This window comes from Lissotriton helveticus, chromosome 6, assembly GCF_964261635.1.
Source record: "Lissotriton helveticus chromosome 6, aLisHel1.1, whole genome shotgun sequence".
In the NCBI taxonomy this organism is placed as follows: domain Eukaryota; kingdom Metazoa; phylum Chordata; class Amphibia; order Caudata; family Salamandridae; genus Lissotriton; species Lissotriton helveticus.
This window is the reverse complement of record NC_136067.1, coordinates 97,584,361-97,608,276: the sequence shown is the minus strand read 5'-3', so window position 1 is coordinate 97,608,276 and position 23,916 is coordinate 97,584,361. Positions and strand designations below refer to the sequence as shown.

Genomic DNA, 23,916 nt, shown 5'->3' with positions numbered 1-23,916 from the left:
AGATAGCTCAATAAATAAGAGTCAAGATTCGAGGTAGTAGGAGTTTGCAGGTTTAATACAGCATAAAGGACAGGAACAGGACAACCTGCACGGGAACAGGATGGCAGCGCTGCCGGGGGCAGGATCAGAATCGGCATAACATTTAATAACAGTGCACAAATATATATACTAAAACAGTTACATTACAATGAATTACAGTAGGCGGAGCAGTGGGTGTGGTCAATAGCAGTCGCGAAAGATAAGGGTGAAAATGGGTGTAACAGGGGCGTATACATAGACATGTGATGTAAACGTAACAGAATATGTCATAAATGGGGCGGAAACATGGAGGGGGCTACCTAAGGAGCCGGGACCTCTAACCTAATGGTGCGCGCAAACTGACAATAACGTGTTACTAGGAGAAGCTGGGGGCTATGAACTCTGTGCTAGGAGCAGAGACTGAAGTCTGGAGAGTCAGGGCGACATGTACCTAAACAGTATCTAGTATCTGATGTTTAGAGAACATGTTGATAGAATCCAAAAGTTATCGGGGTAAAGGCTAACAGACTCTAAGAATGGTGCATGCATTATTCTACATGTAGTGCGTGATGAAGAATATTAAATGACCATTAAATGTAGTATTTCTCTTACATGGAGACGTAAAGGCTAGACAATGACGGAAACTATTGATGCGATTCAGTAGCTTAGGAATGCAGAGAAGGAGGGCTGGACTGATAACTAGAATCATAACATACTCTTGGCAGACTCAGAGGCAGAGCCAGGCTGAGCCGGGCACTGTGAGGCAGGAAGTAAGTGAAGGGTCGAGGATACAGGTGGGGGCTGTATCGCTCCTCAGCGAGGATTCAGAAGACAGGAGCTGAATCTGGTGTCCGGGCCCTTTTGAGGCCTAGAAACGGGGACTTTACAATAAAATAACGTGCACACTGAGAAACGTGGCAACGTAACTTTACATAGGCCTGATACTCGTAGCTTTCACGAGAACTGGAAACTGGCATACTAGTGATGGACACAACTGTAATTGCGTCTTTAATCAAACATGGGGGATACATATGCATATTTAATCATGTACACATAACATAAGATGGAGGACACGTAGGGACACAGAACATGGCAAATTTACTTTTCCACAAGGGTGTGTGAGGGTGAGGAGGTGTGAGAGTGGGGGAGTGTGGGGGTTTGAAGATGTGTGAGGGTGAGGGGGTGTGTGAGGGTAAGGGTGTGAGGGTGAGGGTGTGTGAGGGTGAGGGGGTGTGAGGGTGGGTGAGAGTGTGTGTGAGGGTGAGGGTGAGGGGGTGTGAGGGTGAGGGGTTTGAGGTGGTGAGTGAGGGTGAGAGGGTTGTGAGGGTGAGGGGGTGAGGGTGTAAGGGTGAGGGTGTGAGGGTGAGTGAGGGTGAGTGACAGTGAGTGAGGCTGTGTGAGGGTGGGTGAGGGTGTGTGAGGGTGAGAGGGTGTGAGGGTGTGAGGGTGAGGAGGGGTGAGTGTGAGGGTCCAAAGTAAATGGTGGCAGGGCATACATCATAAGACAGAGAGAAGAGACTGCGTGGTGACTGCATTGGTCAGTTTCAGAATCAGGAGGGGCAGAGTCAGCACAGTCTGCGAGGGATCAACGTGTCTAGAGGCAAAGCATAGCGGATGTAGCATTGCAGCTAGCAAGTCGAGTGTTTTCAAGCTGAGTGTCCCTAGAGAGATGGCAACACAGCAACAGCATTTGAGGAGCAAGGCTACTGTAAACAAGCACTGAAGGCTTTCACTTTCGGCTTCCCCAAATGGATGCAAAAAAACCAAGCTCTGGGCATTGCTGTGGAGGGGGGGGGGGAGCGGGAGCGCATTCCTTTGAAGTCTGATGGCGGGGCGGGGGAGCGGCTTGGGAGCGGATTCCTTTGAAGTCTGATGCCGAGGCTCAGACAAATGGTGGTGTGCGAGCGGCTTCCTTTGAAGTCTGATGCCGAGGCCGATGGTGTTTGATGTGCACACACCTGCCTCACACGCCTGCCTCACATGAACTGTACGCGATCCGCAGTTTGGTAGACTTTTTGAACCGTTTACTATAATCTCGCCTATTCATAGAATAGAATAGGCGAGACCTAAAAAGCATTGTTTACTTGTGCACATTAGGTGCTGTATTGCATCTAAATACAATTCCTCACTTCCTCCTATGATGCTGATTCCTGTTTGGGTGTGAATGCAGTTGACAAAATAGAGGACAGCCTTGTAAGAAACAACACGTCTAAATAATGAATTAGAATTAAAATGCTTTTGATGAGGAAATAGTAGGCCAAAGCTAAAATACAAGATACATTATGTTTTACATTTTAACAATTGGACGTGGCATTTAATGTATTTCTCAGCCTTTTTCTTTTCCACCTGATCATCATTCTTCAATTCTGGCTAAAGGTTTTCTTTCCCATGATAGTATGTGGTACCTCAGCTCTGTTGACTCCACAGTTTAGAGCAGAGGTCTTCAAACTTTTGGGTGCCGAGACCCCCCTGTCAACATTTTCAGTCGTAAGGACCCCCTCCTGACAAACATTTCTAAACCTGTAGGCAGGGCTTCTGGAATTACGAGGCAGGTGAGGACCAAATTACACGAAAGGCTTGACTAAATTGTGTGGGAGGAAAATGTAGATAATGTTATGTGATGCCACGTTATTTTGGGATAGAATTGCTTCATTATTTTGAAATTTTTTGCACACAATAACACAGAGGAAAGATTTCACCCCATCAGTACCATTTTATAACCAAAATACAGCAATTAACATCAGAAAGATGTCTAGTCAACCTTTGTGATGGGCCTTCCACTCTGCAGGAATACGTGCTGCCACATTAGAAGCTCACCTGGCCCTGGCCGGGAGCAGCAGGGGTCCCTTAAAACCCTGGTGGTCTTGTGCAGAGTTAAGCAATTTACCCATGCCGCTTTCATCTCACCCCCTCCCTTCCATCCCTCTCTCCTCTCCCAACCCCGTATCCCTCTCTCATATTGCCAGCATTTTCTTTCACCCCTTTTTACAACTTCTGAACTCTCCCCATTCAACTTCTCACTTCACCCTTAATCACCTCTTGCCATTCTGTCTTTTCACTGCCCTCATCTCTAACAGTTTCTCGCATTTATCTCATGGCCTCTCTGGCCCCGTCACCTCCCGTGCCCAGCTGCACTTCTCATTCACCTCAAGTCTCTCCATTCAAATAGTTGGCTATTTGTATCTTGCACCTCTCCAGTCCCCCTATTCATCTTTCACATCTCAACTTTGTTCTTTCACACCTTCTTGAACAAATGTCACTCTCCCCTGTTACCTCAGCACCAGTGCTTAATTAGAGCAGGTGGTTTCCGGTGCTCCGCACTGGCACCTAATTGTGCACACTGGCACTATGACCGTCTGCCACATGGTGGCTCTGTCTGTGTAATTTAGAGATGAGCAGAACAGCTGTTTATTAATTCAATATACATTAAAGACGATAAACTCCTGACATCCATGCCATTCTTATAGCTTTGGGGGCTTGAAATAGTCACACTTGTACAGTGTTATGGTCGGTAGTTGCATAGGTATTGTCATTGGCCGCACAGGCAAGGCAATGGGTGGGTGGTTAAAGTTGCAGTGTCACCAACAATGCATCTCATCTCTCTGTAGCACCTTTCTGACAAACTTTTTTTTATAGTGCTACGTATAGTTTACTCACACTCGTTTCTGTGATCTGCATGGTGCGTCTTCTTTGTAGCAGGCACTTTAACCCTCTGCACTCTGTGGATGAGAAGAGTGCCCATGTGAGTGCACGGTTAGCGAAGCAACAGTATGAGAGTAGGGAAAGAGGAGTGACTGCAGGGTGAGTGAGGTGGCAATATGAATTTGGGTGTGGATATAAGTGCAGAGTGGGATGAATGAATGCATGGTTAATGATGGGCTTGTTTGAGCGAGTTGCAAATTGAGTAGTGAGGGGCAGGTAAATGAGGTGTCACATGAGTGCAGGATGAGTGCAGATGAGTAGTGTGACTGCAGGCTGAGGTACAGGGTGAACAACGCAAGTGCATTGTTATTGCAGAGTGATCACTGTGAGTGCAGGGTGAGAGGGTGAATGATATGAGTGCATGATGATCAGTGTGAGTGCATTGTGATCGCTATGAGTGCAGGGTGAGCGTGAAAGTGAAGTGCGAGAATGAGAAGTGAGTTCTCTGAATGCAGGGTGCATTTCCAGACACTTGAAGTAACTCAACATATTATTGACGGCGGCGTAGGGTTTAAGATATAAGTTAAACTATTGATATTATGACATTAATCAGGGATCGTGGGTGGAGGAAATAAATAATATGCTGATCTTGCAACACACTTCCAGTCCTATGGTTAGGGTTGCCTGCTGATTATTTTGATGTCCCAGACGGAATATATTTAAACAACAAAAGAGAAAGGGTAAAATGGGTTACTCTCATACCCCTAAAGAATCAGCTACAAAACAACAAAAAGAGTACCTTAATACAAACTACATAGGTAAGAGGAGAGGTCACAATTATTATTAGACCACAACCACCACCCATACGTGGATGACAAAAAACTTGAGGTGTGTATATACTGCAATGCACGCACAGTGAGGAAAAAAGAGGAACCCTCAGGCACCCGCACTAGGCAGGTAGCCGGTCATCTTCATCGGGTTCCTGTTTGTTAGTACGTGAATAGTACTGAAAAAGTGGTGCTAATTAAAATGAGTCCTGACTACTCCCCTGACAAAAGACTTTTTAATAAAGGGGTAGTACTAACCCAATTAAAAACCAAGTGAAAAAACGGACATGTAAAAGGTTGTGTAAACTTGAACCTAATGTCCTAAAAAGGTCGACATGTTTCAGCTATTGAACCAAACCTCGGTTCAGCATTCTTCAAGACCAATAGACGTTCTTACCTGTGAGGAGATACCCCTAAGGCACCTACTACAAACCAGGCAAATAGACGAAAAGGAAATTACAGACTCATAATTGGTGACCTGTGCTTCTCAGGTACAGACACTCCCCTGTCAGAGTGTTCTAAATCTGTAAAAAAACACATATATGAAAAAGAAATTGCTAAACATATGTGCATCCTCACTTGTAGACTTACTAACTAAATGAAACATTGCAGTCATCACACTAGTACCACACCTCATGAACCATCACCCAATACAAAGATTAAGAAATTTTACTCCTCCATTATGGTGCAGAGAACAACGAGCAAACCATTGTGACTATGTTTCTTTCACAGCGCTCCAACAGAGCGTATTAATCCAAATTTTGGAAAAATAAATGCGTGCCCATGTATGACACAGATGTCTGCACGCATCACGGTTTCTGAGTGTACCATATTTCAGGTTCTTTAATTCAACCCGAATTACATCACCCGACATTAAAAACAAAACACAAATTTCCTTTGTGACCCTTAAAAGTAATAATAGTGCCAAGTTCTACAAGAGCGCCTTTAAAGAAATCGAGCTCTTGAGAGCTCCTTGTTATTACACGTCTACTCACTCTATAAAAAGAGGCAGCGGGCTTCCTGGACACTTGGCAGGGGTAAACCTTCACGCCAGCGTCTATTGGAAAAATACACGGGGAAGTGTATTTAGTTATTATTGATTGTCTCTTTTCTTGATATAAAGAAAGAAAACAGTAGACATGCGGGGGTATGGCCAACTACTCGTAAGTATAGTCAGAGGACAGCGGACAATGTTAGTGCGCCTACTTACTTTTTTGCTGGCGACTCCCCGTAACCACACCTATTCTAGTCACATCCACGGCCCGTATACACGGAGTCCGCGGGTTGAATTGGTATAAAAAACCATCACGTGGGTGGATCACGTCAACGTCCGACGTCAGGAAACAACACGTGATCATTCCCCATTACGTTTTTCTTAAAGGGCTAACAACCATTTGAAGCGAGTCCTACTTTTTTTCCCTTTTTTTTAGCTCACTTTGTTCGGCACAAAACTTTATCAGTAGCCGACCAAACAAACAGGCTGAAAGAAGAGAAGAGGGAACCCGGGTCAGTATATCCATATAGCGAGGAAAAGTACCTTTTCAAAAAGTAATGTACGGTACACGGTGACCGTGTTAATATGCAATTCAAGTGTGTCAAAATAAGCGGCACAGTCATGGTCATTATGGCAGCTAGTTGGAATAATGTCAGTTAAACTTCCCTAAAGCAATGGTTGAGAAACATTAAATCAGAAACACCTGATACTTAGACGACACATGTGAATATTTTCTTGAAAAACAGTTAGAAGAACATATAGTCAGGAAGTAAAAGGAATATTTAGATTGATTAATAACTGGACCATGGCAGGAAATCTTAAAATGGCCATCTCTAATTTCAACGCAATACTGAAGAGGGGTTGAGAAGAAAGGGGGTTTAACGGCGCATCACCGAACCCCAAGGTATATCATCATTTAGTCCACATCGATGTGTGGACAAACGATGTATCCAGCGCTGTTCTTTCTCAAATATGGAACCATCATTCTGTTTCAGTTGTTCAATGATGGTCCATCTTATGTCATCCGGTCCGTGTCCCTGCTCCAAAAAGTGTCTGGTCAGTTTAGTTGTGTTATTATGACATCTCACATTACTGCGATGTTCCCCTATACGCAATTTTATTTTACGTGTAGTGTGACCCACATACTTTAAATTGCAGGGACATACAATCATATAAACCACGTTGCAAGAGTTACAATTCGTGTGGCTTCTAAGTTTCCAAATCTTGCCTTCTTCCAAATTCAGTATTTTAGCCACTGATGTCAGATGACAGACACTACAACCACCACATGGGTAGTGACCAACAACAGGAGGCAAGCCCCAAGCAGAGAGAACACTAGGTTCCCGTACTGCTTCGTAGTTTCTAGGCCGGGTATGTACTAGCGCATCTCGTAAACTTCTTTCGCGTTTATACGAGAACAGTGGTTTCTGCCACTCCCGTCCATTGCTCATAAGGATTCGCCAATTTTTGCCAATGCAATGAGATACAGAGTTGGATATATTGCTGTACGTTGTCACGCAAGTCAGTGGTACTTCTGCTTCGTTATCCTTGGTAACATCCTCCAATAGAGACTCCCTGTTCTGATTTCTAGCTCTTTTGTAGCTTTTTTTCAGGATTTTAGTGGGATATCCTCTAGATGATAGCTTCACCGTCAGATCGTCTGCCTGTTTTTTGTAATCATTCACATTACTGCAGTTTCTGCGTATACGCAGATACTGACCATAGGGTAAGTTTTCCCGCAGTGGGCGGGGATGAAAGCTTGTGAAATGAAGCAAGTTATTTTTGCTGGTTGGTTTGTAAAATGTCTTGGTTGTTAAGTGATCCCCAGTCTTAGTAATTGTCACATCTAGAAATTCAATTGAATCTTTACTGTACTGATGTGTAAATTTGAGATGGGGGTCGCAAGTATTTACCCATTCGAAAAAAGCCAAAAGGCTTTCTTCTGATCCTTTCCAAATTAAAAGCACATCGTCAATGTACCTCTGCCACAGGATAACATTGAGAGTGTATGGATTCGTATTGGCCAGGATGTGGGTCTTTTCAAAATTGTGGACATAAAGTCCAGCAATGCTCGGGGCAAAAGTACTACCCATCGAGGTACCAGTCTTTTGTAAAAAGATCTTGTCCTGATATTGAAAGAAATTAAGTTTTAAGGCTAGTGTGGCACAGTCAATAATGAAGGTGCGTGAGGTGTTACACTCCCAAACTGTGTGCTCTAAAACATCCGCCAGGACTTTCAGAGTTGCATCCTGAGGGATGCACGTATACAAACTTTCAATGTCTAAAGAGACTAGAAAGCAGGGCTCTTCAGGCAGTCTCACAGTCAGAAGCAGAGCCAGCAGACTCTTTGTATCCTTAATATACGTGCTGGTGGATTGGATGAGTGGTTTGAAGAAAAAAATCACAATACTTTGAAAGTGGTTCTAATAATGATCCTAGCCCTGAGAGTCAGGACTCATTTTAATTAGCACCACTTTTTCAGTACTATTCACGTACTAACAAACAGGAACCCGATGAAGATGACCGGCTACCTGCCTAGTGCGGGTGCCTGAGGGTTCCTCTTTTTTCCTCACTGTGCGTGCATTGCAGTATATACACACCTCAAGTTTTTTGTCATCCACGTATGGGTGGTGGTTGTGGTCTAATAATAATTGTGACCTCTCCTCTTACCTATGTAGTTTGTATTAAGGTACTCTTTTTGTTGTTTTGTAGATGTCCCAGACGGTACATAAATAAGCAGTCACCTAAAGCTGTATATTTCAGCACTCATCTGTGCATACTGGGAACAGCAAATCTAAATAAAAAGCACTTTTAATTGTGCTCTAGGGCTGCCTCAATGATCTGTGACTGATAATTAAAGGGAACAAAGACAGAAAAGTCACATTACGAATTTATTTATTTATGCGTTTTTATATAGCGCAGACTTTACCCAAAGGTGTCAGAGCGCTTCACAATAGGAACAGTAAATATACATGAGTAGAAAATTACAAGTGAACAAATTACAAAAGCAAACGTTAAGTTACATGAAGCAAAAGTGACAATAGTGAGCAACAGAAATACAAGAGGTGGCAAACGGTACATTACAGGAGGAAAAAGTGATATGTGTGCAGGTTACAAAAGCGTATAAAGTACAAGTAGAGGTATAATACTGCAATAAATGGCAGACACTCCAGCACAAGAACAGACGTTATGTGGGCAATGGTGGCACTTGTGCAAGTATCTAAAGCAAACAAAATGTGAGAGGTAGCAAACAGTGTGTTACAAGAGAAATTGCTGGTATTTTTTTCTTCTGGCAACCCTACTTTCTATTTCTTTTCATGAAATGCATTCTCACACTATTGCAATAAATGAAAAATACAAATGTGAGGAAAAGGCTGAGTTGGGGCCCGGGGGGGGGACTGGAACTATAAAAAAACTAAGCCTCAGTAACCAGTTTTCAAAAGGTATGTAAATATGCACATGGTCGTAACGACCTGTGAAAAACTCATGGGTGCCGAGCTGTGCTGGAGATAAGACTGCAGACACAGCCCAGCACAGCTCACAGCAGCTCGAGCTGAGAAACTCTACGGGGGAGTAGGGGGGCTGAATACCTGTAGTCAGATGGGCCCGGGCAGAAGTGTGATCGGGAATGCGCGACCCACACTTTGAAGATGCCTGGTTTAGAGGGTTTTTGTTCTTCCAGTAAGCCCCTTCCATGTCAGTCATTCTCAGATCACACACTTTCCCTGTCACTGCACTTACATGCACACCTCGGCTCATAGATATTCATGCTCTTATAAAGAACCTCATTCAATTTACCTGAAAATTTGTAATATAGCCATCTTGGTTAGCGCTCTAGCGTTTGGCTCGCCTGCAACTGCCTTTCTATTTTAGGAGGGGTAGTGCTGACGCGCATCCACCTTAGAAAATGCAGTCTTTGGCTTGGAAGCGATGTGTGTTGGCTGTGTGTGCATGAGATTCTGCCAAAAACTACCCGCACTCTTGTCTTTTTGTTCTTAGAGTAATGTTGCTGCTACAAGGTAAAGGGAATTAAATAAAAATCGGGGGAATTATCGGGACTTTGAAACCGATATTAAAATTGTTTTAAATTGTTTTTAGCTGCTGTAGAAAGCAAGACACTGACCTCTTACTCGCACGATAAAAATATTATTCCTCACTTCACTCCAAATGCTTTAGCGGGAATCAGGGAAAATACTTCATCCCAGAGCCATCTTGGTTAGCGCTCTAGCGTTTGGCTCGCCTGCAACTGCCTTCCGATTTTAGGAGGGGCAATGCAAGCATGCAGCGGCACGCCGGAGACATGCCAGAGACAAGCCCGTCTACGCCCGACTGCGCGCCTGACGCACCTAGGGCCAAGAATGCTGCCGGTTTGAGAACCGCCAGGATAAACTATTCTAAGGAATTTCTACTCAGCATAGTGAAGCAGGAAGGGGGAGGAGGGCACCAAAAAGTTTGTCACAGGTTACTACTACCTTAATGTGCGACTTGGTCAATAGTAGATCCTTGGTTAAACACCACCAAGAAGTGTCGGGCCTGCTAGAAGATGTGGACTTGGATGTCCTTTTCATTACAGAGACCTGGACTAGTCCTGACTCCTCTGTTGAGTTGGGTTTTGCCTGCCCAGGAGGCTTCAAGATGTTTCATAAAAACCCAGGGCCTTGGGAAGAGGCAGGGGGCCGGGCTATATTCAAGGAGAGATGGAATTTTGCCCCCCTACAGATTGATGAGGTTGTAGGGATAGAACTGTTGGGCTTTACCCTGCAAGAAACAAAAGGAAGGCTACTAACATGTATGATCTGTTATAGACCTCTGGGTCTAGATACCCAGTACCAGGTACTGTTCGACACTATGGATGCCCTGGCCCTGACCCACTCCAGAATGTTGCTTTTGGAAAATTTTAATTTATGGGATAATGGGACCTTAGGGAGTCACTTGAAGGACTTACAACATTTATGTGGGAATTGCGGCCTAGATCAGCTGATACTGGAACCAACTCATTTAGGAGGACATGTGCTGGACCTGGTGTTCGCAAACACTGAGACGGAGGTGATTGATATACTACCCCAAAGCTGGACTGACCATTCCCTGATCCATTTTAAGATTACTATATCTACCCACGTGAATAATAACAACTGCCCAGTGACCTATCGAAGGGGAAAAGATTGGGCTAAAGTACCAAAAGATAAAACAGACCCAATTTTCCACTGCCAAATACTTTTCGCCCCAGGTGACTCGGTGGGCAAGAATTATCAAACCTACTGTAACCAGATCACTGATACCCTAGATAGGCTTGTCCTCATGAAAAAGATAAAGAACAGAAGGAAACCTTCAGCTCCCTGGTTTAGTGAGGAGTTGAAACTGTTACGTAATCAGTGCCGAAAGGCAGAGAGGAAGCGGCGAAGATTCTATTTAGAATCTGATAATAAACTGTTGAAGTTAGTGTAGGCTCAATATAAAGGGACCATTACCAAATCGAAAGCTCTCTTCTATGCCACCTCCATACTTCAAGCACCAAACAGCACAAAAGCTCTCTTTAATATCATAAGAGACCTCTCTAGCCCGGCCTGTATGGGCAATAGGGTGGTTGCAACACAAAAACTTTGCGATGAAATTGCTATCTTTTTTGAAGAAAAGATTGCTAAAATTGTTGGGGGGCTTGACCAGGGTAAGGTCAGCAGTCAGGATGTATTACCTCAGATAATTGAGGAGGAACCACGGGCAGAAACATCTATTGAGTGTTTTCCTTGGAGGAAGGAGTGGTTCCGGAGGTATGGAAGCAGGCAGTGGTAACTCCCCTGCTCAAGAAACCCTGGCTGGATCCAACAAACCCAGCCAATTTTAGGCCTATATCTCTCCTGCCCTACCCTATACAATTTTTTGAAAAGGCTGTCAGCAAGTCTCTGTCGTGTTATCTTGAAGATAACCGCTTATTGGACAGGCTTCAGTTTGGGTTCCGCCCAGGCCATGGGACGGAAACTGCGCTGGCAACCGTGCTGGATACTCTGCGAATGCGAGCCGACAATGGTAATTCATCAGTGTTAGTGCTAATGGACATGTCGGCCGCATTCGACACGGTGAGCCACGCAGTACTGTTAGGCAGAATGGAGAGACTGGGTGTCAAAGGCAAAGCCATGAAATGGTTGCAATCGTATTTGTCAGATAGACAACAGGTAGTAACCATGACACCGTAGGCCTCCCCCAAGTCCTTGGTACATCATGGGAAACAGCCATTACAACGCAACTAAAACAACGCACTACCTTTGCAACAAAACTTTTACAACGCAGGATCCATTACAACGCATGCCATTACAACGCAGCTGCTATTACAATGCATTCCATTACAACGTAAGTATGGGTAAGTATTTAATTAAATATTAACCCCTACACCATCCAACACTTACCCTACTATTACGCCCCCCTGGAGTTAGAATAGTAATATTAACCCCTACACTATCCAACACTTACCCTAATATTACACCCCCCTGGAGTTAGAATAGTATTTTTAACCCTTACACTATCCAACACTTACACTACTATTACATTCCCATTAATAAAAAAATATATATAATTACCCATACTTACGTTGTAATGGCATGCATTGTAATAGCAGCTGCGTTGTAATGGCATGCATTGTAGTGGCATGCGTTGTAATGGATCCTGCATTGTAAAAGTTTTGTTGTAATGGTATGTGTTGTGAATGTATGCGTTGTAACGTCATACATCCGTTCGTCATGGAGTGCCACAGGGGTCGGCAATAAGCCCTATCCTTTTTAATATATATTTGAGTCCCTTGATTCCCATTATAAAATCTTATGGGATCGATCCGTTCAATTATGCAGACGACACCCAATTGGTGTTTTCCCTGGAAGGGAAGCATGCGGTGTCTATGGACACCTTTCAGGAATGCATACGTCGGGTCTCTGGCTGGCTCAAAGTAAACTCTCTGCAACTTAATGAGGGGAAAACGGAGGTGGTCTACTGTTCGACCGCCAAAATGACTTGGCTATTACCGTGCGAGCTCAGGTTCTCCCCGGGGGCTGATCCTTTGGTCCCAGTTTAAACAGTACGCGACTTGGGGGTGCTGCTTGATGAAAATCTTCAAATGGTATATCAAACCAATAAAACAATTAGTGTATGCTTTTCTCTGCTAAAAACACTTAGACAGATCCTTCCTCTCCTACCCAATGAGGACAGACCTTTGGTGGTGAGGAGTATAATTGTGTGCAGACTGGACTATTGCAACTCCCTATATTTAGGTGCCCCATTATGCATCCTGCAGGGGCTGCAAAGAGTCCAGTCTTTAGCGGCAAAGCTGGCAGTCAACAGACAGCGCAGCTCCTCTACCACAATGGCTTTGAGAGACCTTGACTGGCTGCCGATAAGGGACAGAGTTACATTTAAATCATTGTGCATTGTATACAGAGCACGGCACAGTACGGGCCCTCTATCAGTGCAAGAAAGATTTACCTGGTACAAGCCCACCAGGCCCCTTCGCTCGCCCAGTGTGAGTCTGGCAACAAGTACCAGATTTAAAAAATCCAGGATGGGAGGCAGGGCTTTCAGTACAGTAGCATCTCGCCAGTGGAATGAGCTACCCCAGAACATCAGGCAAGCCAATTCTCCGATGTGCTTCAGAAAGAGTCTGAAGACCTGGCTATTTGCTAAACTCTGAGACCTCTGCACCCCCACACTCAGTTCCGCTCTCTGCTGATTCCATCTGATTAGGTTTTCCAAGCGCCAGGATACCCGTAGGGTGAAAGTCTGCGCTATATAAGTGTACGATACAATACAATACAATACAATGTGGAGTAATAATCACGCAATTCACAATTTCCATCATGTTTGAGTGGCTTTACTACTACTGAAATGAGGTAAGACTACTTTAAATCACATAAAAAGTAAGCATTGTTAAGTACCAAAATGCTTGTGGTACATACTCAACACATAAATGCCTAAAAATGTGCGGTAAATGTGATCACTGCAAATTATTCCTTATTTAAGTGCGAAAAAAACAAATTCATGGGTAATTCTTATAATTCCTATTTTGCTATTACGTCAAATTATAACATACAAACTTTATCCTTTAACTGTTTTAAACTTAAGTTACAAAAAACCTCATTAATTCCAGGGAGGAAAATCTGGAATTATTTACAAATTAATGTTAATGTTAATGTTGTATACTTGTAAAGCGCACAGCTGCCCCAGCAAAGGGGCGTCCTGGCGCTGTATACCGCTGGGGAACCCGTCCTGGCTTTCCCTGTGGGATAGTCCCTACTGGGAATCCCCAAGGTGGAGCCAGGCATCCCCGGCGTTGGTGGGGCCGTTGTAGAGATTAGGCAAGCTAATGCCCAGAGTTGCCGAGTGGGACCCCAGGTTAGAGTAGGCACCGAGACGAGAATTGTTGAGTCCGCTGACCCTGGTCCAAGACCCTGCCGCGTCGGGAATTGAACCCTGGTCCCGGGCCAACTTCTGCTCCCGGGTCGACTTCTGCTCCCGGGTCTGCCGCCTCTAACCAGTGAGCCACACCACTCCACCATTAGATCATTAAAAGAGCACAGACCGTTCTAGTGTGTAATCAAGCACAGCAGAATGGCCATGTGATCATGGAACACTAGCATGTCAGGCTAAAGTAGGGTCTATGTTTGAGTCGTGTCTAGAATTCATAGGTCCCATAGGTTCTAACTGAACTAATGCACACTTTTTGTCCCAACACCTGAAACTTGGACTCTCATCCTCTTAAAGTACATTCACAAAAATTAAAAATAATTTTTCAGACTGTAGTAAACTACTTTTAGCTATATATGGTGTACACTGACCCAAAAAGGTCATTGTTCGAGGCCATCAAAATGGACCTCTTTTTGTAGGGGATGGGTTGTATGAAAGAGTGTTTTGTTCTGTAAGTATAGCACAAAGCCGGGTTTCATTGTAATGTTTTTCTTGTTGCTAGGCGACTGTGACGTTCTTCAACACTACTCCGATGGGCCGAATCATTAACCGTTTCTCATCCGACTTGTACCACGCCGACAAAAGTCTCCCCTTAGTCCTCAACAATTTCCTGGCTTGTTTAGTCTTCCTGATGGGTACTTTGGTGATGATCATCTTCGGGCTACCATGGATTATTCTGGCCCTGGTGCCGCTGGCTGTCGCCAACATCTATCTCCAGCAGTATTACCGCCACACCTCGCGGGAGCTGAAACGGCTTTGGAGCATCACCTTGTCCCCCATCTACATCCACTTCTCCGAGACCCTGACTGGGTTGACCACCATTCGTGCCACCCGGGCCACCAGCAGGTAAGCAAGTCCAAGCATTCAGTTTTTGCACCTTATGAAATGCCATTTAATGAAATGTTGAATAGTTCATTGACATGAACCACAGGTGATTGATTGCTACTTGTCCTGTAGCATGCCAGAGAGCTTTCTTTTACTTATTTAGCTTTCCTGATCTTTGGCTAAAGAAGTGTTTCTAAAACAAGGAAGTTTACAGGATAGCTGCTCTTAGTAAAGCGTAGTGTCTGAGCATATCCCTGAAGAACAGCTAAAATGGACACAACGATTTGGAAGCATTGTTTTCAGGTTTCCACTGAATACCTGAGTTCATGTCCACCCTGTATGCAGTGTCAATGCTTGACCTGTAACATTGCTACTGGATTCATAATAATATATGCTACAAAGCATTTTGGGTGAAATCAGCATTTTCCAGTAGGCAAAGATAGTGTTTATTAATCTGCCTGAAAACTACCACGGCAGTCATCAAGCCACTGGAACTGAAGAGGTTAAACCAAAGTAAAAAAAAAAAAAGCAGATGTACTGCTGGGAGAAAACCAGAATTAGCTGGGATAGGAAATAAACCACAGTCAAAAATAAAACAAAGCGCTCTTGGGAAGGAAACTTGTACTACGAACTGACAGAAAGGTACAGACCAGCTCTTGCCGGAAACCATATTAATTACTAGAAGAGAAACCAAACCACTAACGGAAAAAATACGGTACTGCAGAAAAACTGCCAGGGGCAAAAATAGACTTTCTAATGTGGGAAGTCTAACCAGTGTCAGGAAATACCTTAAGCACTTCCACAGGAGAATAGAAACAACAGTTAGGCTGACACAACTTTGTCTGACCCAGTGGTCAAAGTTAGTTAAAAAAAGTTTTGGAACTTTGATTCTGCGCGTAAGGGGGTGGGGCATGGGGCGGGGGGACTAAGCGTGGGGGCGTGGCTAAAAAACTAAACATTTTGTAACTTTTTTCGGTCTTTAACCTTCTTGTAACTTTGCATAAAATAACACAGTTTATAGGAAAATTAAATCCAAGTTATGTTAATCAGTGGGAAATGCCCTATTGTACATTATGAAACGTCTATTAGTTAATGCACCGCACAAAATCCTAGTCGGTGCAGTGGAGAATAGTGACCTGTGTATGTTTAGTGCTACAAGGTCCCCAGAAAGCACTGTGAACATGTAAGTCATTTTTTTAAACTTGCATTACACACAATATAAGTTAAGCTGCTACAGAATGCGCAGAAAGGTTTAAGATAAAAAGTGTTTCCAATATATAGATATTATGCATGCTGTTCGTAGTGAAAATTATTTTTAACGGTCTTTTAAAAGCACACACTTCACAGCTTAGCTGGTCGAACCCTTTCAATAACCCTTAAAAAGAATAAATGTGCATCACCAGGAAGCTTCAAGTGATTCCATCATTTAAAGCCAATGCCAGCTTCCATTCGCCCTTTACATTTGCAGATTGACCAGTTGTGCACATTTACACTTCTTTCAGGCAAACAGGCACCCTGGCAAGAAGGCTTGTTTAGCTGTTTGCTCCTTCCTTGGTTTCCTGAGGCTCTCTAAATGAGACTTCAGCTGATACATTTCAGCTGTCGGAATTAACCACCCTAGTACGCTTGTCTTTTGACAAAAAGAAGGGGAACTGTTTTCCTACAATTAAAAAGTATGGGTACGTCGTGTCCTTCAGATCCCCCCACTTCGACCACTAGTTTGACCCTCCTGTGGGTGCCTGAGGATAGTTACAGTGGTGAGGGCAGAGGTGGGCGTCGGAGGAGCATAGAGAGGCCCTGGAGGATGCCGGGTTGTTTATGCATGCCCTAAGGGAGGGGCGCTGGAGTTGTTTCCCCGCTATAGAGAAGCAGTTGTTGAGAAGCTCATGGTGTTTGGCGCACATACTGCTTGGTGTCAAGAAAAGGCATGTCCCTTCCTGCAAACTTTCGGCAGAGGTGAGGAGGACTGTAGCTGTATCCCTACTAGACTCATTACTTTGGCTAGCCGGAACTGTTAAGGTCTTCTCATGGGCAGGGCCTACAGCTGATGAGGCCTGGCCAGCCGGTGGTCCTTGTTAGAGCCACATTTTGGGGGTCTGAGTTGAACTGCAGTAAGGAGAGTGTGACAAGTGGAACTCTGTCGCTCCATTAACATATAGTACCTACAGAGTATCCGGAGGTGGGGCAAGCAACCAGAAACTCCTAACACAACCTGCCCTTTATTTAGATATAATAGCAATTTAGCAGAAACTCCCCCATAACTAGTACTTAGCCCCTACCGAATAATTGCACTAGGTGGGGGGACAAGCAACCAGGTTCATAACACAACTTGCCATTATTGGTACATGATAGTATTTTAGCAGAAACTTCCCCCTTAACTAGCTTAAGCCCCTACCGAGTAATTGCTCTAGGTGAGAGCGAATACCCAGAATTCTCTTGCTTCCCTCGATATATTAACCCTTCGTTGGGAAATAAAAATAATCAATGCATCACTATGCTCTGCTGAAGAGGCCCTCTTAGAGGGTGCAAGTGGCCTGAAGATTGAACTAACCCGGAGAGACCAGCATAACAGGAGATATTCCTAACATCAGTAGCAATGATTAAAACAGCCATAGAAATCTGAGGCAACCCCATCTGAGGGGAGATTGCCTTACACTGAAAACAAATTAAGAGCACACAGTTACTGGAAAAGGTGTCCATATGAGGTGAAGTAAACAATCCACATGATAAGGAGCCTTCTGACAATGCTGACCTTCTGGCGATGCATCAACTATTAGCACATCCATAATAGGTGCCATCCGAAGTGGGAGATCCACATACATTTGGTAACAGTAGGGAACGATTAAAACACCACCAATCAGACCATGAAGAGACACATCGATAAAGGATATGCTGTTTTCTAAGAGCGACAAAACAGATAAAAATGAAGACGACAACAAAAGGAACCATCTTTGAACGTGATGATAGCTCAGACGAACAAGTTACTTCCCTCCAGTAACCTTTATCTGGTAGAGACTCTAGGTGCAGTCTCCTTCCCTTAGAACACTCCCAGGTCCCAGGTGTCAGACTGGATCTGGAAATTTTTTAGAGCGCCCCCTACCCATCCCACCTTGCGGGCCGCTGAGTGGTGTCATTCAGCTCTTCATGGCGTCATCCATGCCAGAAGTGACGTGCACAGTGCCTATATAGGTGCCACCCCAACCCTCGCTTGCTCCGGAAGTGTTGCAGCTGAGCTAAGGCAGGTACTGGCATGCAGCTCCCTGCTGCATTGAGGAGCAGCGCGGAGCAGCGGAGCAGAGCAGAGCAGAGCGGAGGCTGAAGGCGGCGAGAATCTGCCGAAAGACTGCCAAAGACTGCCGGCTTACTGGAGATCGCCCGGTCTTCCCCGGACTTTCCCCGAAATCCGTAGACTCGTAAAATCCGTACCCCAGCAGGGGAGGAGAGGGAGAAGAGGCCGTACCCCCTGCCACAGCTCCGTCCGTTCGTTTGTTCATCTGGACGAGGTGAGGCGAGGCTGTGCTTGAGGCGAGGGGGGGGGCAGAGACACAAGATGCGAGCGCGGCTGCCGATAGAGGTGGCCCCGAAGTAAGAGCCCGGGGGTGACTGGAAGGCAGCTCGACTAGGTCCAGCTTGCCCGTTGTCTTCTTCGTGAGCACCGCTCGCCACCATTTCCATCTTCTTCGTGTGCCCATTGCCAACACCTCCCAGCAGTCAGCAGTTAGTAGTTAGTAGTTAGTAATCAGTAACTAGTAATAACTAGTAGTCAGCTGCCAAATAAGCCACGGGAGCCATTGGGACCAAGTTTCCCAATCCGCCACTGTCTGACGGTCTGATGGTCTGACCAGAAAATCATCCTGTCTCAGTGGCACCGCTGCAAAACAAAACTCACCACCGTGTCGCTGAGTCACTGGGTCCCTGAGTCACACGTCACGAGCCACGTGAAAGGGAGGAGCAGCGGAGCACTCCAAGACTCAGGATTTAGGGTGCAGAAGCTAGGAGCTAGGACCGAGAGGGGTTACTGCAGGCCCAATAGGTCGATAAGCCATCAAGTTCTAAGCTATTAAAAGCTTATCAAAACCTCTTTGCACATAACCGAACATCATATATTAAACATTAAAAACTGAAAAAAACTGAGGACCTGCTGACATATAGTTACTCATTGCCTGTATGCTGTGTTAAGTTAGCATGAGCTTATTAAATGTTTAAACGCCATTTTACCTTTTTGCTGCTTCTGCACACGACACATAATTGTTGTTTTAGCTTTCAGCCTAGTAGAGCATTGTGATTTACACGAGAATAATATGTTATTGCTCTGCTTTGCTTGGTAAACTAGTACTTAGCCCCTACCGAATAATTGCACTAGGTGGGGGGACAAGCAGCCAGGTTAATAACACAACTTGCCATTATTGGTACATGATAGTATTTTAGCAGAAACTTCCCCCTTAACTAGCTTAAGCCCCTACCGAGTAATTGCTCTAGGTGAGAGCAAATACCCAGAATTCTCTTGCTTCCCTCGATATATTAACCCTTCGTTGGGAAATAAAAATAATCAATGCATCACTATGCTCTGCTGAAGAGGCCCTCTTAGAGGGTGCAAGTGGCCTGAAGATTGAACTAACCCGGAGAGTCCAGCATAACAGGAGATATTCCTAACATCAGTAGCAATGATTAAAACAGCAATAGAAATCTGAGGCAACCCCATCTGAGGGGAGATTGCCTTACACTGAAAACAAATTAAGAGCACACAGTTACTGGGAAAGGTGTCCATATGAGGTGAAGTAAACAATCCACATGATAAGGAGCCTTCTGACAATGCTGACCTTCTGGCGATGCATCAACTATTAGCACATCCATAATAGGTGCCATCCGAAGTGGGAGATCCACATACATTTGGTAACAGTAGGGAACGATTAAAACACCACCAATCAGACCATGAAGAGACACATCGATAAAGGATACGCTGTTTTCTAAGAGCCACAAAACAGATAAAAATGAAGACGACAACACAAGGAACCATCTTTGAACGCGATGATAGCTCAGACGAACAAGTTACTTCCCTCCAGTAACCTTTATCTGGTAGAGACTCTAGGTGCAGTCTCCTTCCCTTAGAACACTCCCAGGTCCCAGGTGTCAGACTGGATCTGGACATTTTTTAGAGCGCCCCCTACCCATCCCACCTTGCGGGCCGGTGAGTGGTGTCATTCAGCTCTTCATGGCGTCATCCATGCCAGAAGTAATGTGCACAGTGCCTATATAGGTGCCACCCCAACCCTCGCTTGCTCCGGAAGTGTTGCAGCTGAGCTAAGGCTGATACTGGCATGCAGCTCCCTGCTGCATTGAGGAGCAGCGCGGAGCAGCGGAGCAGAGCAGAGCAGAGCGGAGGCTGAAGGCGGCGAGAATCTGCCGAAAGACTGCCAAAGACTGCCGGCTTACTGGAGATCGCCCGGTCTTCCCCGGCCTTTCCCCGAAATCCGTAGACTCGTAAAATCCATACCCCAGCAGGGGAGGAGAGGGAGAAGAGGCCGTACCTCCTGCCACAGCTCCGTCCGTTCGTTTGTTCATCTGGACGAGGTGAGGCGAGGCTGTGCTTGAGGCGAGGGGGGGGGCAGAGACACAAGACGCGAGCGTGGCTGCCGATAGATGTGGCCGCGAAGTAAGAGCCCGGAGGTGACTGGAAGGCAGCTCGACTAGGTCGAGCTTGCCCGTGGTCTTCTTCGTGAGCACCGCTCGCCACCATTTCCATCTTCTTCGTGTGCCCATTGCCAACACCTGCCAGCAGTCAGCAGTTAGTAGTTAGTAGTTAGTAATCAGTAACTAGTAATAACTAGTAGTCAGCCGCCAAATAAGCCACGGGAGCCATTGGGACCAAGTTTCCCAATCCGCCACTGTCTGACGGTCTGATGGTCTGACCAGAAAATCATCCTGTCTCAGTGGCACTGCTGCAAAACAAAACTCACCGCCGTGTCGCTGAGTCACTGAGTCACTGGGTCCCTGAGTCACACGTCACGAGCCACGTGAAAGGGAGGAGCAGCGGAGCACTCCAAGACTCAGGATTTACGGTGCAGAAGCTAGGAGCTAGGACCGAGAGGGGTTACTGCAGGCCCAATAGGTCGATAAGCCATCAAGTTCTAAGCTATTAAAAGCTTATCAAACCCTCTTTGCACATAACCGAACATCATATATTAAACATTAAAAACTGAAAAAAACTTAGGACCTGCTGACATATAGTTACTCATTGCCTGTATGCTGTGTTAAGTTAGCATGAGCTTATTAAATGTTTAAACGCCATTTTACCTTTTTGCTGCTTCTGCACACGACACATAATTGTTGTTTTAGCTTTCAGCCTAGTAGAGCGTTGTGATTTACACGAGAATAATATGTTATTGCTCTGATATCAGCTTTGCTTGGTAAACTGTGTCTGTACAGTGAGTGCTGAAGCCTTCAAGGATAACTCGACACAGTGTTGTTGTGAGGTCTGATCTTCGCACCTTCCTAGACATAACATACATGCAAGCGGAAGCCAAATTCTGGCTTTAGGCACGTTTTATATTGCTCCACACAGAGCACACTACACACTTGATGGTGCTTCGCATGCAGAGAGCTGGTGGAAGATGATGTGATCCCTTACCACTAGGATCTTGAGGTATGGGGCCGCCCTGCTAAAACCCAAAGAGACCTTCTTAGATATAATATAATATACTAGATAGGGAGGGTGAGAAATAGGTGTTTTTAAACCCTATTCATTTCAGCATTTTAGCATGTTGTCACCTTTTGTATTCTATGGACTAGTAACTATGCTGATAACTTTGCTTCTTATAATATGTTTGCTTGTAATATCTATGATACTGCGTTTGAGAACACTGCATTAGTAAATAAACATTTCAAATGTGCATGCGTCCTCATTTACTCCTCGTTCTGGATTGAAATGATTGTATAACGAAAGAGTGTTCATGTGTTCCACGTGACCTGGAGTATTCTAAGTTCATGTTCTGGTTTGTCTGAGTATTGGGAGTTTGTAATGACCAATGAGACACTGTAGCTAGTTCGGTAGGGGATTTTGGGTACTAAGGTGAGTTTTGGCACACCCTAATTCACTGAGGTTCCAAGTCTCTATGCACAGTTCTGTAGGGGAACAGGATCCCTGCTACATGGCGCCCTCTTTTTACTGTGACCAAGCCTGACGGTTCGTACCGTTTGGTGTTGGATTACCGGCATTTAAACTCGCATTGTCGTACCTGTGCAGTACAGAATACTCACAGCTCTGCCTTAGTGGATGGTCTTGTGCGTAAGCGGTTTAAGACCATGCTTGACATTTCCAACGGTTTTTATGCCCACCATTTGGATGGTCTGAGTTCCCAATTGACCTCCTTTACTTGTGGCGGTGTCCAAAAACAGTTTCGACGTTTACCTATGGGATATAAGAATAGTCCAGGGGTTTTCACTGCCCGCATTGTCTCTATTTTGGAGAGAGTCGACCCGGATGCATGCTCGTATGTGGATGACATTTATCTCACAGACGACGAACTTTGGGAGCATCTGTGTCGCGTGGACCGATTAATTTGTAGCTTTGCAGACATGGGTTACAAATTCAACATTGCAAAATCGCACATTGCAGAGTATACCGTGCTGTTCCTGGGCTACGAGCTCAACAATGAAGGTAGGTGTTTGGCGCCTCACTTCTTGGAGAAATGCGCACAGCTGCGCGCTCCGACAACTCTGAAAAAATTACAGTCTTTGCTGGGATTTTTGAATTTCGGGAGAACTTACATTCCCGATTATGCCCAGCATATCAAGCCTTTGTATGCTTTGATACAACCAACTTTTACCAAATTATGCTGGCTGCCTGAGCACTCAGCTATCCTGCAATCTTTGCAGGCTGATTTGCTCGCTTCTAAATTCTTACTGACTCCTGACAACCACACCAACGTGGTGATATGAATCATCCCTGGGACGGTGGGTTTCACTTACCTGACTTTTAACGAAGGAGACACAGTACCTATTGCTTACAAGTCACACTTGTACACTTCGGCTGAAATGCGATTTTCCACTGTGGAGAAAGTTTTGACGGCTGTACAGATGGCGATTCTTAAAGAACGTGCTCTGTCACAGGGAAAATGCATGTTGGTTGTTACCCCTTGTCCTGCTTTGGAGGCAGTTACGAAAGCCAGTGTACCAAATTCAAAAGCTTTGCACCCTCGTGGATACAATGGGCTGCTTCATTGACATCTTTGGATGTCACGTTTATTTTTGACGCCTCCTTACGGTCGCAGGAGTACTTACAGTATGAATTCGTTCATCCAGCTCCTTTAGCTATGCGGCCTTTGGAGGATTTCCATTGCATCATTTACACTGATGGGTCGGCGCAGGTTGCGCATGGCTCTAAACACGCCTACTTTTCCGCATCCGCCATTGTGGTCGGTGCCATGGTGAATGATGAGTTCACGTCCAGAGTCGTACACACGCAGACTCTAGGGGACTGCACCGCACAATTGGCTGAGCTTCGTGCTCTGATGCTTGCATTGGAGTACGCGGATCCTAGTGTGACGACACTTATTGTGAGTGATTCCTATTACTGTGTCCAGTCTTACAATAAAAACATGTTCTTTTGGATTCAGAATGACTTTTGTGATTCAAAGGGTAGCACAATAAAACATAAAGGGCCAGATGTAGGTAATTTCCATTTACCGATTCATAAATACCGACTCATACCGAATCGGTATTTCTGAATCGGTAAATGGTATGTAGGAAAAAAATCGGTAATAGTTACCGAATCGGTATGACTCGGTAACCCAAATCGGTAATTACCGAATCGGACAATTCCGAGTCGGTAAATTCCGAGTCGGTGAAACCCAAGCATTCCTATGGGCCTCCTGGCACATAGGAATGAATGGGATTTACAGATTCGGATAAATCCGAATCGGAATTTTCCGAATCGGTAATTACCGAATCGGTACTTACCGATTCGGGAGTTTGAAATAAGCCATGTGAGCCTGCCAACCAATCAGGGACCCACTCCACACCCCACAACCAAGGTCCTGAGAATCCAACCAATCAGATTGAAGCACTCCACCCCAGTACCTGGGAGTGGCCACACCCATGCAGGTGCAAGCCAACAGAACAAACATTGTAGCAGAGGTGAGAGGAGCAGAGCATCCACAGGCAAGC

General features: G+C 45.1%; 1 protein-coding gene across 1 annotated transcript in view; it reads left to right on the top strand.

Moving 5' to 3' along the window:
* The window catches only part of LOC144762276 (ATP-binding cassette sub-family C member 10-like), a 1,522,948-nt gene that overhangs the window by 1,178,247 nt on the left and 320,785 nt on the right, over positions 1-23,916 (top strand). The window contains exon 17 of the mRNA XM_078647417.1: positions 14,429-14,772. Within this exon, the coding sequence (XP_078503543.1) occupies positions 14,429-14,772 (344 nt within the window). The remainder of the gene's footprint in view (positions 1-14,428; positions 14,773-23,916) is intronic.